At 36.2% G+C, this 17,982-nt stretch overlaps 2 protein-coding genes across 5 annotated transcripts in view; one reads left to right on the top strand and one right to left on the bottom strand.

The window, feature by feature from the left end:
* Nucleotides 1–5,008, top strand: part of Napepld (N-acyl phosphatidylethanolamine phospholipase D) — a 34,925-nt gene extending 29,917 nt beyond the window's left edge. For all 4 annotated transcript variants that reach the window (XM_074064913.1, XM_074064915.1, XM_074064916.1 and 1 more), the window contains exon 5: nt 1,059–5,008. In XM_074064913.1, the coding sequence (XP_073921014.1) occupies nt 1,059–1,208 (150 nt within the window). In that variant the 3' untranslated portion in view covers nt 1,209–5,008. The remainder of the gene's footprint in view (nt 1–1,058) is intronic.
* On the bottom strand, nt 4,766–17,921 carry Armc10 (armadillo repeat containing 10). Its single transcript, XM_020159863.2, has 6 exons — nt 17,628–17,921; nt 15,252–15,400; nt 12,547–12,681; nt 10,579–10,755; nt 6,888–6,959; nt 4,766–6,076 (listed from the first exon to the last, which is right to left on the bottom strand). The coding sequence occupies exons 1-6, from the start codon at nt 17,764–17,766 to the stop codon at nt 5,822–5,824; spliced, it is 927 nt and encodes a 308-aa protein (XP_020015452.1). The 5' UTR covers nt 17,767–17,921; the 3' UTR covers nt 4,766–5,821.
* Nucleotides 17,922–17,982: the final 61 nt, after the last annotated feature.

The raw sequence follows: 17,982 nt of genomic DNA, 5'->3' as shown, positions 1-17,982 counted from the left end.
ATGCTGGGCAAGTGCTCTACCACTTGAGCCATGCCCCCAGCCCTTTTGATTGTATTTTGTTGTTGTTGTTGTTTGTTGTTTTGAGATAAGGTCTTGCTATCTTTGTCGGGGCTGGCCTCAAACTCATGATCTTCCTGCCTCCGCTTCCTGAGTACAAGATTACAGACTTGTACTACTATACTTGGTTGAGATTGTTTGATTTTTTTGCTTCACTTTTACAGCTTTTCTAATTGAAGTTAGGAAAAAACCTTTTAATGAAGGGAAGAATAGCTGTAACACAGAGTAAAGATTTAGTTCAAAAGAGATATACCTAATGAAATGATTTGTCTTTGTATTTTTAAAGTTCCTTATAAATAACTATTTTATTCCATATTCAAGTGGTCTCAACTTTTTTGGAAAACATTCAAGTGGGCGAAAATTTTTGGAACATACTGTGTGCTATCTTCCCTTTTTATTGAGCTATGAAAAGTTGAGGAAATAAAGGGAACGAGGGAAACTCCGCTCTAGTGTCTCTGTTTCTTGCGGCCCTCTTTCATTCTGCACACTTTGGTTTCTATATGTGGCTAGAGGTTTTGTGCCCTTCAACTAGAAACAGCTGAAGCATTTGCTATAGTATTTGCATATACATATATATGTCTGTACACACATACATACACATATGTACATATACATACACAGATACACGCTCACATTTCCATATGCTTTAAAAATGTTGGTAACATCCACTTATCATTTTTGGAATTGATTCCATTGAGATGGAAATTTCATAGGGAGACTATTTCATATAATCTTGATATTTAATCTAAGATGGCTCCACAGTTGACACACAGCTGTTTGGATGTATTGATTTCTATCTAGCCATAGATATTTATGTTGCTTGCACAATTAATGACCCAAACTATTAAAAAAACACGATTGAATTTCTAATGGTTCAATTAAAAGGTATTGTTTTACATAGATACTTGTTGGTTATTTTAGTTTGAACTCTTATTGGAAACACTCTCCAAATATATGTATAGTTAATTTTTTTCGTTTTTCTTATTTCTGTCCTTTGCCAGCATTACTTAGAGCCTCCAGTGAAACTGAGTGAAGCTCTAGAAAGATATGGACTTAAGGCCGAAGATTTTTTTGTTCTAAAGCATGGAGAATCAAGATTCTTAAATACTGATGATAAAACTTTGAATAAATATGAACCCAGGAGCTCTTAATGAAAAAAGAAGCATCATTTGACATAAATTTGAAAACAAATGGAAAGACTAAGAAATTCATGAATATTGTTACTTTTTACATTTGGAAAAAACTTCTGCAAGTGTGTGTTTTATGTTTCGTGTAATAACTTGCTTTGCTGTTATGATGATCAGCTTATGTAAACTATGAAAGAGAGTTCAGGAGTTGGCCAATGTGGATTTAAAAAAAAACTTATACCAGTGGTAGAAGCATTGCAATAACTTTTTAACTGCAGCATTATACTTTAGTATTAGAAGAATTTTCCAAGGTTATAAAAAACTGGTATTAAAGATCCATTGTTTTTCCTTTTTTCAGAGCCTTCTACAAGGTGAGTCAAGGTTGTTTACCTTCCTAGATTTTTTTCCCCCCAGAGGCCTGTGCGCGCGCGCGCGCACACACACACACACACACACACACACTCCTTTCTTAGATTCATGTTGTTGTAAATGATAAAAATTGACTCACACATGCTTATAATCACTGCAGCTCTTGCTCTATCAAGATTGGCTGCTGGGTATAGTAATTCACACCTGTAATCCTAGCCCTAAGGAGGTTGAGGCAGGAGGGTTGAGAGTTCAAGGCAGCTTGAACACAGTAAGATCCTATCTCAAAAAAATAAAAAAAAAAAGAAAAATTAGCTTATATGCCAAATATTGTGATTTATTTTGTTAAGAATAAAACCATAGGAGTTTGGATTAAGTTATCATTTTTAAAGGCTTAGGTTTTTTTTATTGTGATAAGTATATATTACGTAAAATTTATCATTTTGGGCTGGAAGAATGGCTCAGTTGGTAGAGTGCCTGCCTACGTAGCATGAGGCCCTGAGTTCAAACCCCAATACCACCGAAAAGAAAAAGAAATGAGAACTCATATAAAATTTATCATTTAACCATATAAAAAGTGAATAGCTCTTTGGTGTTTAGTCACATTCTTGTGCATCCATGACCACCCTGAGCTAAAGTCTTAAAAGAGAGAAATAGTACATTCTACTGCGTATCTACAATCCCTAAATTAAAACTTCTCTGATTGGGGCACAGGAAGGGAAAGTGTATGGTTATGAGAACATGACTTGTGAAGTTTTATATTTCTAATCTCCAAGTCAGGTCTTGTGATAAGTACAAATGTAGCTACAATGAAGTATTTCACAGAGGAGATAAATGTCGATCCAAAATGTGACTAGACATACATTTTGAGTTAAATTTCGTTTTCTTCATTTTCCTTATATAGACGTATTTTCCCCCGATCTCTTAGCTTTAACTCTAGAAATATCAGTAAGATGTATTTTATAAATATTTTGTTTTACATGATTCAGATGTCTTATATATTTTAATATTAAATGACCTATAAGCATGATTGTACCTTTTATGAAGCCAGTGTGGAATACCTATGGTAAAAAAGGTTCTGGGTGTCAGCTGGCCTGAGTTTTAGTCAGGAAGGCTCTATCTATATTCAGTTGTCTCTGAACCTTCTTTAAGGGAGTGAGATATATTAGATACTTTGGGAGGCCCATTCTATGTTCCTAAGCCATTGACTCAGTAAACCAAACTGCTCATACAAAATAATATAATCGATAGATGTTTTCTATACCAAATGCTACTCAGGCAGTTCTCAGTAACTTATTTGCACATATATGTGCATGTCACATGTTAGGCATTAAATTGGAATTTCAGTCACCTATGCTCACCATGTTCCTCATGTGCAACAAGAGAATAATTTTTATCTACCTCCAAACGTGTAGATAATAAGAGATTTTTAAAAGCACTTTAGAAATCTAAGGGAGAAAATTATTTCTGAAGATACCACTGCCTACTATAGATAAGTAAATTTGAAAGCTGAAAGGTGGCTAACACTTTTGATAATGTATTGTTCCTGTTGCGCATTTGAGCATATCTATTAGGATACTGAACATTGAAGACTACCAACCTTGCCCCACTCATTTTGTAAATTTGAAGGGTAGGAGCAGCCAGTATGTGATCTTCATCAAAATTTAGTACTTTACCTAAAAAGTCAAGGGGAAATAGGTGTTAACGTGTGTGTGTGTGTGTGTGTGTGTGTAATGTATGTGAACGTGACTTGAAGGCACTAAAGCACAAAACATTTCCCATAAAATAAGCTTCAGGAAAAACTTGGACAAGCATAAACTTTTTGCTCCAAGCAAACCTGAGTCAAGATGTTAGGGTTGTTGTGGGGCATATTGCCCTACTAGCCAGCGTTCTTATAGTCCTCTTCCTTGCTGCTGCACATTGATCCATCTCTTATCTCTACTCTGGAGCAAGCCAAGTATATATTGCTTGAGTATTTCTTCTCCATGAATGGCCTTAAAATTGTTTTTGTATTCACATGTCCTGTTTAACCAAGGATCTGTAAGCACTTTACATTGTATTCTAGTTCCATTTTAATTGGCCTGCCTCATTTAGTCACGTTTCTTCACATTCTTTCTACTTTGATATTTTATTCATTAGGAAATACATAAAACTTCACATTCCTTACCACAGTGGTTTCCACTTTATTTTTCACTGATCTACATTTTGAAGGATTTATGTGCAAAGTGAAAAAACATTTTGTTTATTGTTTTTTTTTTCTTTTATTATTCATATGTACATACAAGGCTTGGTTCATTTCTCCCCCCTGCCCCCATGAAAAAACATTTTGAAAAGACAAATCCATTCTCTTCCCTGAGTTCAGTCTAACATACATTATAATATCTTTTAATCTTACCTACAAGTCAATTTCATGTTCCTCTTTGGTTAGTGAGCATACTGAGGAACGCTTTGATATGCCTTACTGCCTAAGAGGTTGAGTCTATCAGGAGCAATTACACCAAATAAAAGTGGAGATGTGCCATGGCTTACATAGAAAAGACCTATTTGTGTATTTCCACTGTGGATTTTTCCTGGGCAGGTAAAAAGTACTCCCCCTTTTCTCTACCTTTTTGACATTTCAGAACCAGTGCTGTGGTAACTAGGAAGTGTGTACATTTTGAGTAGGTATTTTCATTAAATAGGAAGATAATTTTGTTTTAAATTGCTATAAAGAATGTGCCTTTCAGGAAATACCCCGAATGTTGTGTCACTAACATATAAAAGTGCTGTTTTTAGTCGTAACATTATAGTACTATTCTGGCACATTGGGAATGTCCATTGTTCGTTCCTCTTACATTAAACCCTTTTCTACTGTAAAAATATTTTTCAAAGTTTATTTCTGTATTGGTATTACTGAGAACACACATTTTTTGATTTGAGGATTTGTGACTTCCTATGCAAATAGTCTTGTATCCATGCATTTACAAATGAAATTTTAAGTACTCTTAAAGCTTTGTCTTAAACACACAAGTAGCAAAGTTTCTGGTTGTACACATTTACTTAATGCTAAGCATGGTGAGGGTTATGAATACTGAATATTACAGAATCTGGCTGCATTCAAATACATCAAGTTGTTATAGCTTATGGGATAAAAATACTATAAAAAGATAATAGCTGAGAAATTTTCATAATTTTAGTAAAGTAAAATATGGATGAGAATAAAGTAATGTTAATGAAAGATGTATAGTCTTGTCAGTAATTTTTCTTTTTTATTAAAAAATTACACAATTTATGCTCATAGTAAAGAATTCAAACAGTAAAAATGGGTATACATAGAAAAGTTTTGTTCCTAATTCTCAGTCTCACTCCCAGGAGTTTAAGTACCATTCTAGAAATGTTCTGTCCATATGTAAGCATAAACATTTCTCATTTTAAAAACCACACATAGGATCATACTATACTTACTCTTTTACAACATGTGCTTTCAAAAACAACCGTACTCCATGGATATCTTTGGCATACAATTAGACTCACTTCACTCTTAAGATTGGCTCATCGATTTAACCAGTTGAACTAGGGCTGGACATTTTGATTGAGTCCAGAATTTTAAATATAATATATATTGGCACACTGAGTGGGAGTGAATGAGTACTAAAGAAATATTTTCCCTGAAAAGTATACATTTTTCATTGATTAGGAATGAGAATAGATTGTGGTGATGAAAATATACTTTAGCAGTGTGGCTGAGCTGGCAGGTTTATTTGAGAGCTCAAGATCTCATTGCTACTGAGAACAAGGCCATAGTAAATCACATATGCTGTCGCAGATGAATAAGTGCAAACCATTCAAGGAGTAGAGAAGTACATCATATATAAAAACGCCACTGCCATTTCATGTACAGGAAATCACTAAAGTATCAGCAAATAGCTGATACTAACCTGACATCAGTCCAAAATAAACCTGAAGACTATGGTAAGTTTGAGGGATTGAGTGTCTTAACTGCAATGTTTAGGACCAGAAGTGTTTCATATTTTGGAGTTTTTCAGACTGGACTACTTGCACAGACTTTACCAGCTAAACATTCCTAATCCAAAAACCCTAAAATGTTGTAAAACCCAAAACTTTGAGCATTGTGTCAGATCAGGGAATGTTCAACCTGTACTGTGTTAATGATGAAAGGTGATATTTACTGTTCAAATTCAGCAGCTGAAAGAATCCTTTTCTAAGGAAGACAAAGTAAGTTCTGTGTGTTAACTTCCAGACTGCATTACTGTTTTGAAAAATATGACCAATCAGAATTTTGGTATTATTGTTACAACCTTCTCTTTCACATCCACATCAGGATGGTAAACTAAAGCTCTCATTTTCTGGGCACATTCTTCTCCATATAGCAGGAAGAACAATGAACCTTTAGCAAAAGGAGGCTGAACAGCTAAACGGCCATCCATTTTGAGGCAGTTATTTATATTCTGAAATAGTGTAAGTACTCGAAGAAGAATTTCTTTTGCTACATGGTTGTCAAAAAGTGAAAGGAACGATGAATCTACCTGAAAAAGGAAACAGCATAATTTTCATATTTTAAAAGTGCATTGAATATTTTACTTAAAAAAATTTTAGGTACAGAAAATTAACCCTGATTGTATAACTTAAATGTATAAAATCAAACGCACTCTGCATTGGACACTAATAGAAATGAGGTTTTGTGTTTCAGCTAAAAATACTTGGAATTCAAGAGTGTAGTCATTTGAAGAAAACATCCATTTTTCTTTTTAGGATCCATGAAACAGTTTTCATGAGACCACATCAATTCATCAAGTATTTATTGCTCATACACAGTGCAGGGTCCAGGATTGGGGAACAGGGATGGGCAGATGTCCTTTTTCTGCAGAAGATGAGGTCCAGTTCATCTCAGCACCACTTCTGCTTCCTTTAGAACACTTACAATGCATTTTGATTATCTGTTCATTTGTTACATATTTTTTCTCTCCACCAGACTAAGTTCCAGAACAAGCACCATATACTCACTGGTGTCCTGGCACTCTGCCCGGCATCTAATGCATACTGGGGACACTGCTGTTTCAATGGATTCTAAGGTACATGTGCACAAAACTGGCAAGATGTTTCCAAAATTGGGCAGAGACAAAATTTACTGTTGCTATAGAGAATTTTAAAAAATGATTGTAAAACTAAAATATGCTGTTAAAGAAAAATTTAAAAATTCATATATGCAAATAAAATACCACCTTCATATTGTTCTTCAGAGATAATTCCTGTGGGCATTTTGAGATAAATCTTTTCAGGTCTATCTATCCAAGTCTATGTATGTGTGTACTTACAAAACAAATGTAATCTATTTACCTGGGCACTGAGTAGTCCTTCTGTCATGGCTGGATTTTCAGACAAATTCACAAGTAGCTTCAAAACTTGAACCTGAAATAAGAATATTGGTTTATTTCAGAACCAGCAAGCATGAATTTTTCTCTCCCTAGCATGTTGTGTTCTCCCTATGTTCCCCTTGTAAAGTCCTGCCTATATTTCAAGCCCTGGCTTAAAGTCTCTCTACTCCATGAATTTTCTCTCTCTGGACTTTTCTAGCACTTGACACCACTTTCAGAGCAGCTATCACACAACAGTGTGTTATTTAAACATTACTTTTCTAATCATACTGTTAAAGAGACAGAAGGAATATTCTGGATGTCTTCATAATCTCCATGCATACATAGACTTAATACATGATTACTGATAAATGAAATATGATCTTTGAAACAACAACAAAATCTCCCAAAGCTTAGTTCATGTCTAATGAAAGTATGAAAAATTTGAAACTAAATCTTGAAAATCTTAGTCTTGGTTATCAAGACTAAATAAATAATACAACCCTTTTCTTTTTATTAGGTTACTATGAATCTTTGAGGTTATCTTTTTTATTACTATTTTTTTCTTTTTTGTGGCACTGGGGTTTGAACTTGGCCTCATGCTTGCTAGGCAGGCACTCTTATTGATTGAGTCACTCCACCAGCTGAGGTTATCTTTTTTATGTTAAACATGTTTTAAAATTATTTAAATAGGCACAGTGATATAATTAGTAAAGTTATATAACAGCTGAGTAGCTAAAATACCAGCACTCATCACTTATTTCTGAAAAAAAATCAGTAAAAATACTCAAATAGAATTTCCCTTTTAAAACCATGAAACCATGCTTTTTACAAAGATACTTTAAGGAGAAGAGGGTACTGAGGTCCATACAAAACAACAAAGGTGCTTTTAATTAGACTTAGGAAGGAACTGGAGTTTGTACTTTATAAAACTTTTTTGGTTGAAAGGCAGTAGATGTTTACTTTAGAACTTTTCAGTGCTGAGAATTGAACCCAGGGTCTCATGCATGCTCAGCAAGTTCTCTACCACTGAGCTATACTCCTAGAACATTTTTAAATATAGAAAAATGCGGAGATGAGGTAGTTCACTCATATTTTCATGATCTGAGATGATCATCAAAAAGTTTTAGTGTTTTCTTTCTGGTCTTCATGTACATTTCTTATACTGTATAGTTGTAATGCCTTTAATCATGCTGTACATACTATTTATTAAGGAGAAGGATATAAGGTTTTGCTTAATATTTTTATCAATTATTTTAAAAATGTTTATAATATTAATACTTGATAAAAATTTCCAACTGTGCAGAAGGAACAAAATAAAAAGAAAAGCTACTGTCCTATGGCCCATTCTACTTCCCAGTGGTAACCACTGATAAACTACAGATGCAGAGATCATGTTTTTCAAACAGATACTCTTAATAAATTATGGGCTATGAAGAGACACCTGCCCTTCTTTAGTGTCCTCCCTGGGAAGTGCTGTTAGATCTCATTTGGTCTGACTGGCTGTCAACAACACCAAGAATAAATGTTAAGAAAAAACACCTGGCTCTACTGTCAGTGAAGGTTAGATTAGGAAAACAGAAGCAAGAGTTATGAAACAGATGCTCCTGAACCTATGAGAAAAGCCTGGATGAAGTCAGTAAATCCACAAAGGCACACTAGTCAGCAATGAGGTATACAATGAGGGATAGTAAGAACAATAGCTATTTGGTATACTATACTAAAATGTGATGTTTCTATCCTTTGTAGAAGTGGGTTAAACATGAAGGAAAAAACAGAAAGATAGAAGACAACTATAGATTAAACAAATATATGTACCATAGTTTGGTTTGAACCCCTAAATTCTGTTTTCACCTCTTGTCACATGCGCCATCTTGTGGCGACTCCAGGGCATTTATTTTAAACTGTTAGGTTTAGTTACGCTCTACAGTTGTAGCAAGGGAAACACAAGGTTTGTATTAACTTATCACTGTTTGTATTTGGTTATGAATCAGTGCTATTCTCCAAAAACATAACACAGTGAATTCACTACTGTAAGCAAAATAAGATTTTTAAAATTCACTCCAGTGGTTACTTACTAAGAAAATATCTAAAATGGGTAACATATTCTCAATAAGATAGGAATGACTATCCAAAAATTTACTTGTAAGCAGGAACTTCAAGTTCAATTTTTATGAAGAAACAATGTTAAACTGGTGGTGACCATGTTCCAAAACAAACAAACAAACTCAAAAAGCAAAATTTTCTGTCCCAGAAATATTATTCTAGGCAATGTAATGGGAAGACAAAACAAAACAAAATTAGAACATAATACTGTAGTGTGATTCACTTTTTAAGAAACTATAAATTACATTAAAACACAGACCATGGTGGAGACAGATATATACAGGCTGCAGGCCAGAGTTGCTTGACTCTGAACTCAAACAAGAGTTCCTCCTGGGGTTCTGAGTAAAGCAGCTGCCGACACAGGATGGTGGTGGTGAGATTATTTCTATAGTAATCACACCACAGGGTAAAGAGGAGAGGAGGTCCCATGGGCTCTAAAGGTTTAGAAGTTATCCTTCTCCACTGGAGAGAGAGATGTTGATGGGAACACGTGTACTAGGAATTGCCTGGGAATGGAGCAATATTGCTAAAAGAGGAGTTACTCTTATTATTTAATTTTGAATGCTTCTGAGTATGTCTTGGACCAGATCCAAATGAGTTTGGCTCTGGGAAATGTGGAAAGCCTATACACAAACACCTCAGAAACATAAAAGCATGACTTTGGTGAGGCTCCCCCATAATCACATCCTGATAACCTCAGAAATCACTGCAGTGACTTAGTTATTTGGAGCATGGCCTCACATTTGGTCGTAAAATGCTCATGCATTTTTCTCTCAAACTCTCTCAGAGAACACAGACAATTACAGCAAACGCTGATCTATGTTCTATTTTGTGCTCTTTTTTTGAGAATTGGCAGTAAGAATGCACAGTAACTGAAGAAACTTTCAGAGGGTGTCTTCTGAGATCCTATTTAATTTCGTTCTACTCTGTTGCCTTCAGCACCTGTATAACTGGACCAAGTGAAGCACTGAGCTATCTTTCATATATCTAATTCCCTTCATTTACTACTGTGTAAAAGTAGTTTTAGATTTATAACAAATAATGGCTGAATCACCCTGTGCTAAGCAAAATTTCACAACTATTACTCAAAGAAACCTTTTTCCCCCTCTTTTTATTAGTGTATATTAATTGTACAAAGGGATTTCATTGTGATATTTTCCATACATGCATATAATGTACTTTGATCAAATTCATCCCCTCTATTAACTCTTTCTTACCTCTCTTCCCTCAAAGAAACATTTTAATCACAATGTTCCTATTTCTGGTTTTGGGAAGCTAGCTAGCTGTTTTGCTTCAGTAAAAGATAATTTTATTGATTTTCAAAAAATCAAACACTATCAACCTATTAATAAATGAGACAACAGATAATTTTCACAATTCAGTATTGGGGATAAAAATAATGTATCTTCTTGGGCCCAAGTGAGGGTTTTTAATAAATCTTGATTAAACATTACCCTTTTTGAGAAACTTCCAACTTAAGCTAGATAGCCTAGAAATTAAATTTCAATCTTAATAAGCTTGATGCTGTAGCTCTTTAACCTTTAATTAATAACTGCTTCTCTTCCTACCTTGGTGTTTCCATTTCCAATCAGTAACACATGGAACAGGTTGGTAATGTAGCTGTCCAGCATGTGCTGGTGGTCATTGGTAACAGTCATGTTTGTTAACAATCTCAGTCCAGCCAGCTGCACAGCAGAGTTCAGGGGACCAGAGAAGACATCCTCACAGACTTGGTTGATATATATCTGAAGGCAAAGGGGGAAAAATGAACACATTCATCTCCCAAAACTTCTGTTGAACAATCACTTTTCCATATAATGAACTAGGGTGATTGCTCAGGATGGAACTGACTCCCCCATAAAGGTGACATTTTTATCTGACCCTCAAACTTTGGTGACTTTTTGAAAGCTGCATTTGTTACTGCCAGGCAGTATGCTGAGCACTGTGAGCATATACCTCCCTTAATCCTGAAGACAACTCTCAATGGAGGTGGATATTAGGGTGGCCATTTCACAGCCAACGGCTTTAAAGTCTTCAAGGAGCTTGCGTCCCCTGCACAATCTCAGCCAGCAGTTGGGGGGAACAATGTCTAAGTCCAGGGATCATGTTCTCAACACCAGTCACCTCTCTTTTATAATGGGTCTTCCAACTCAGTCCACCTTTCTGTTTCTATTGGTCTAGGCACATCAGGATCAGGAAGGAAGATGTATGGGGCCATTTTGCATCATGTCAGAAGTAAGGAATCGGGGGACAACATAAAACAATTTTCTTTGGAATTTATTCTATCAAAAGCAAGAAGAAAAATTATATTTGGTCCAAGATTGTTCTTATTTATCCAAGTATACATACATGATCTACTCCTTCATATTGTTAACCATCACTGGCAAATAAGTAATGCAGTGTCAGTAGACCTCTTATTTCGTGTATGATAGAACTAAGTCACGCAAGTTTTCTGCAACTCTACTTTCTGTATGTGGTCATGATCTTTCCAGCTTGGAAAAATGATGTTTCACAGATAACTGATATTTACCTAACGAAATCTGAAGACCACCACCAAAAATTCTAACAGGTAAGAAAATTTTCTAATTTGCTAAGAAATGACCAACTGTCCTAAAAACCATTATGAATTAAAAAAAAAAAAACACAAAAAAACCAAAAAACAAATGTGTCTATGTTACCATAGACAAGATAATGCAATAATGCAAAGAGTGATTAAACTTTTAACATGGGTTTAAGTTCTCAATTACATTTATAAGTCACTGGCTCTCTTTGACCACAATTTCATTATATATCCAGCCTTTAAAAAAAACAGCATTTCTTTAACTCTTTTTAAGTCATAGTTTGTAAGATGCTAATGTTTTTTCAAAGTATTGACTAACATGTGTTGAACATTTCATCTTTGTATCTGAATCTTTTTACTGTTTGAATTCTAGTAAAAAGATTACTAAAAGGGCTATCTCAGTTACTCCTGGAGCTGTTTCACCTCATCTTATTCCTTTATCTTGGAGTTCTCTTCTTCCCCAACTGTACTTGTAGAAACCTTAAGACATTCTTAACAGCCAGGACGAACTCCACCCTCTTACAGAAACTTTTGGATGGGATCTATGTACTCAGCAATGTTTTACCTATCTCTCCTTAAAACACTTCATCACGTTCTGCCTTGACTTACAACTTTTATGGACTTGCCTTATCCTTGCACAGCTTTCTTAGAGCAAGGGTAGTATGCTGCTCATGTCTACAGGTGTGTACTACAGAGCAGGAGTTCAATAAATGTCAAACTGAATTCCTATTTCTTAATCTAGTGACTCTGCTGATCTGGTTCTTTTTTAGCACCCTTGGATTAAACTCAACCCCACTGGACTGCTTATTGAGTAATTCAAGTGCCTTCTTCTTCTGCCTTATTCTCCATTTCTTTAAAGGTAGTTCTTGTCCATAAAATTATAAAGGATAGTTTACTAAAGTTTTAGTACTTTTTGAAAAATTTTCTCTTTCACATATAGAAAGCCTTACACATTTTTTAATTTCAGACAACTTACCTTTATCTTGATTTGATTTTCAACATTTACACTCAGGTTATTTAGTGCATTTAAAGCTTTCTCTTTAATACTGTGGTCTGGATTGTTGATTTTGTTTCCAACAATTGGAATACCTCCCAATTCACGAATAATAGCCTAACAGAAGAAAACAGGACCATAACTTCAATATATATCCCTTCCATTGAATTCTGTGCCTTTATAAATACAGTTAAAAACTAATCACTTAAACAAAATGTTTCCGCATATACAAATCTTATAGTAATTACTAGTAATTTTTAAAGATTAAGTTTGGTTTTTAAACTGATACATTAAAACTCAAAAACTGTATATGTTAATGGAGTACTTTGTGATGTTTTTATATATGTAGACATTGTATAATCTGGTTAAACATATCAATCTCCTGAAACATCACTTTTTAATGGTGAAAACATTCAAAATTCTTTCTTCTAGCTTTCTGAGAGATATGGTACACAATCATTATCTATAGTGACCCCATTGTCTATCCAAAATTTAAGAGGTAAAAAAATTCCTTGAAAAAGAAAATTCAGATATGTGATTATTTAAATACTGACATGGAGTTACCTGTAGAGCTACTGTAATGAAGCAATTTACAAACAAAATTATTTTACAGTGAAATGAATTATATGACTTTTCTATTACAGGCCAACCTGGAAAAGTATTATAGTTTGGAATACAGTAGTAAAACAGCATTTATGCACATATATTCTTTAGAACACTAATCCTTCAAGATGTTATTAGATATTACACTAAAAAGGGTTATAAAGTTATATAAATTTGGGAAACTGTGGGTAAAACAAGAGTAAACATGTTTATTGTGCACTGAGAATCTCTAACAGGGAAGTACTGACTAGTACTTCCATGAACTATACACAAGAAGTATATATTATTTTTCAGTGTTGGGAGTGAGAACATACTAACATCTTGCAGAACTGGAATTCTACACAGTTTGAAAAATGGTGCCCAGATTTCCCAAGGAAAAATAATCTGATAATTCATGCAATTGCAACTTTATGTTACAATGTGTCTTTGGTCACAACACTGAAAGTAATATCAATTGCTTAAATTCTTATAAGAAAAATAAACTAAAAATTACTCTTATTAGGTCAGTCATGGCATTCTGTTACAGAAAGAGAAAAATGATTGCCATCATCTACTTTTTATAAACAGTCCAACCTTCTCCTGTTAAGGGTGGGCTTAGCATTGGAGAAAAACACCCCCCTCCCCAGTTCCAGGCTCTTTTGAAGGACTTCTAGTTATTAGAAATCAATTTTTTTTTCTTTCTTTTTTTTAAACTATGTATATAGTTCTGAGTTGCTTAACAATAGGAATATATTCTGAGAAATGCTTCATTAGGCCATTTCATCATTTGCAAACATCATAGAGCATACTTGCACAGGCTAAGACAGCTACATCACTAAGCGATATAATCTTATAGGACCACCATGGTATATGAAATCCACTGACAAAAACATTATGTGACATGATAGAGATCAACAAATTATTATTGATTGTGAGGGTCACTGACCCGCAATTGCTCCCGTGGCTGTGGACTTGCCTGACTACAACTTCAAGGATATAGAACTATGGCAACACAAATACTTCTATATGAGAAAGCTAACAAATCTGTCACCATCTACTGTTTTTCATTGTCCACTGCTTCTCTGTCCACTGAGGTAGACTCAGCACTTCCTCTATCCTACATAGTGACTGGTAGGACTATTGATCAACAGAATTCACATCCATCCCTGCTGTGGTTGTAGGATGTATATATAAGTTGGGCCTTATCAATCAAGATCCACAGTCCCTTGCTTCAGAAATTGATCCAAAGGGTGTGGTACTTGATCCTAGCAGAGTAGCACTGCTTTCTGGATCATGAACTACAGGGAAAAAGTCTTGAGAGACCAGTGGCTTTCTTTCTATTCCTTGAAACAAACTTTTTTTTATGGCCAAAAACCAATATATAAAAAGAAGCAGGCACAAGCAGAGCTAAAAGGTGGAGAAAGAGCTCTGATAACTCTACAGTCCTAAACTCACTCAGTTATGCCTGAATTTAGTGCCATTCTTACATGTTCAAGTTAGATCATCTCAATATTTTCCCTTTTTGGCAACTGAAATAGAATAATGCTTAAACATTTTTGAGTATCTCCCTAAAAATGGCTAAAGCTTTACAGTAAACCTTATCATTCTGAAGAAAACTGAACTGAAATAAACTATAAATTCAAAATGACTTTGCATTTATGAAAATGTTAACAAAAGGCATTAGCTAAAAAAAATTACAAAATGTTTTCAATGGGGAGGGGATGGGGTGAGAAGGAAGCATTCAAATTAAGCACTTTAGTTTTAGTGTTAAGTCTCTACTTGTAGAAGCCATTTACGTTGATTTAGTGGTCATCAGAGTTTGGTCCAGAGACCACCTGCATCAGAACCATACTGATAAGATCTGTAATACAATTTAAAGCATGTACTTAAATGTTAGGTGCTTTCCTTTACTGAAGCACTGCCACATGGTGAATAGATAGAGTGACCAGTTTCATAGGCTGTGCCTTTCGGAAGTAAACAAACATGTTATAGGCATAAGTAGCCATATTGTATAGATGAGGAAATGGGGCTGTGAGAGGTGAAGTAACTTATCCAGGGTCAGGATAGAAGGATCTTGTTTTGCTTGTTTGAATGAGGGTGCTTACTTGATTAGCTGAAAAGGCTGCATTGTTACCCACAGTGACCAAGGCTCTTTCAATGATTACAGGATCCTCAGTTGACTCAAGCAGGTAAAGGAGTTTCTGAAGTTGCTCAGCATTTAGGACATCATCATAGGAAGCATTGGTTAAGTCTTCTGCATAAAAAAGCAAATAACTCAATGTGTTGTTAATTATAAAAACATTATCAGACACAGACTCTGATGCTAGGTACAGTTTTAAGCACTATACATGTTTTATTTAATTGAATCCTTAAGTATCCCTAGGAAGAAGATATGACTATTATTTTTAATTTATAGATGGGAAGTTGAGGTTCAGACATCAAGAAACTGGTTGATAGTCATGTGAGATATATATATATATATATATATATATATATATTTTACTACTAAGACACTGCATGCAAATAATATGTATCAGTCAAGCATTTTATTTCTTTCTCAAAATCCAGGTACATAGACAGGCATGGTGGTGCATGCCTATAATCCTAGGTACTCAGCTAAGATAGGAGGATTACAAGTTCAGGGACAGCCTGGGCAAAGTTAGAAACACAATCTCAAAAAAACAAAATCAAAACCAAACAAACAGAAGGGCTACGGGTATGGCTCAAGTTTCCAATGCTCTCAAATAGTCTTTTAACAGTAGAAGACTTACAAATTAAAGACAGAAAAGATCACCCTTCAAGAGCTGGTGGAATGGCCCAAGGGATAAAGAGCTCCTGCTTAGCAAGCCTAAGGCCCTGATTTCAAACACAAAGTGCCACCAAAAAAAAAAGAACAAAACTGCTACAAAAAAACTAAATAGTTTAAACAATTCTTTAAAAGAAACCAAAACACCCTTCAGAATTTAAGGGTGATGATGACAAATGGGTATTTCTTGTATCTTCTTCAAAGATAAAGGTGTAGCTTTAAAGTTGTAGCATTAAATTTAAGATGATGATTGTGAGAACTGGTAAATTTAAAAGAAAGACTTTGTTACTGTTCATCAGGTTGAATCAGTGTGGTGAGAAGATACATGGATCCAGGTCACCTACCAATGATTTATACAGAATTGTCTCTGACACAGAGAAAGACAACAAATTAGATTTTGTAAGCACGGGTAAATATACATCTTTTAAAAAATTTTCCCTTTGTGACAAAAAGGGAAGACTTCCCTCACTTTTTTTTAGAGTAGTGAATTACAAATTCTTTGGCCCTTTGATATAAATGGAATTTTTTAAAAAGTAAAAGCTAGTTTTAAAATCTAAGTTTTTCCTTGAAAGGCTTGGAAACCCTCTCTTTGAAATGTAAACATGAAGGAAGATAAAGCACCAGTCTCAGTTCTTAGCCTAGGCACCATATTCTGTATTTTAAACTACCTGCTTATCATAAGGATGCCTCATTTTTCTTCGGGGTAAAGGCAATTAGCTAACACAAATAACTGCCCCAATTATCAGTGAATTTGGGATGAACTATGTATAGCAAACGGTGCTCTCAAGTTCTCTACTTAAAGATAGGTTACTGTATACTTGAGTTGTATCTGTCCTGCTACACAAAGAGGTGAGAAAACTCTTTGTTTTCGGAATTCCATTAGCAGATTGCCTGTGATGTTCGAGGGAGAATGGTTTAATGCTTATTAAGTAATAAAGCTGTTTGGTTCTCTGCATTTTCGGAAGACATTTTTTTTTAGATGACAGATTTTTAATTATTTAACAGCTTCCATGACCTGAAACATCCCTTCAGAATATTCAGTAAACCTTTAGAGTTCTGAATGTGCCGATCAACATTTTGAAAGAAAGCAAGTCTCCACCTGGAGGATGTGTCTCTTGTGCACAACGATCGGTTCCAATTACCAAAGCACGCACACACGTGCCTCAACTTGCGAGATGCTGGGCCTTGGTGACTTCGAGGTACCTCCCCTCTCAAAGGCTGGGCAAACTGCAGGCAGAGCTGCCTCTGGCGCCCTTCTTCACGCAGCTGCATGCAGAATGCCTTGCGTGGCTCGGGGCCGCTGCAGCCCTCCCACAGTCGGGTATCTCGTAACACAAAGGCCCAGACAGCAAGATTTAAAGTCAGAGGTAATCAACATGTTTTTGAGAAACCTAGTTCTCGGGGTGACGCCGAACCCAGGCTGGAAAGGGGGCAGTTTTTTTTTCATCCCCGGATTTTCAGCAGAGTGGAAGCATAGAAGGGGTTCGGATTCCACATAAATCAAGGGACGCTCCGCCCTGTCCACCTGGGTTTCCGTCCCTCCTCCAGTTCAGCCTATTGTACTGCCAGGACAGGGAAGACACCGGCGCCTTGTGGCGTCTTCGGCCGCACCTGGCCCAGGGTGGCCTCTGTGTCCCCTCCCTGTCCACGTGCCAGGCAGCCCCCACCGCCTCACCTGCAGACCGCGATGGGCGCAGCCGGCGTCCGTGGCCACCCCGCCGCTGGCCCCGCGTCAGCCTGTAAATGCAGTAGCAGGCGCCGGCGCCGAGGACCAGGCCCGCCGCCACCCAACCCGCAGCCCGCGCGCCGCCCATGCTGCTGCGGGGTCCTGGACACACGCAGGCTCCTACACACGCGGGGCCAGAACGCGACCCCGCGACAGAAAGGAAACAGGATCTACTACCCGCCTCCCCGGAAACCGCCCTGCAGAAATCGTACGCCCTCCCACTTGGCCCGACGCGTCCCTGCAGCTTCCACAGGGTAGGCTGGGACAGTAGGACTCCGTGATCGCGCCGCTTGGAGAGGTGAGC

The sequence above is a fragment of the Castor canadensis genome, chromosome 2 (genome assembly GCF_047511655.1).
Source record: "Castor canadensis chromosome 2, mCasCan1.hap1v2, whole genome shotgun sequence".
NCBI lineage: Eukaryota > Metazoa > Chordata > Mammalia > Rodentia > Castoridae > Castor > Castor canadensis.
Note: the sequence above shows the minus strand (reverse complement) of the source record. Positions and strands in the feature narration are given on the sequence as shown.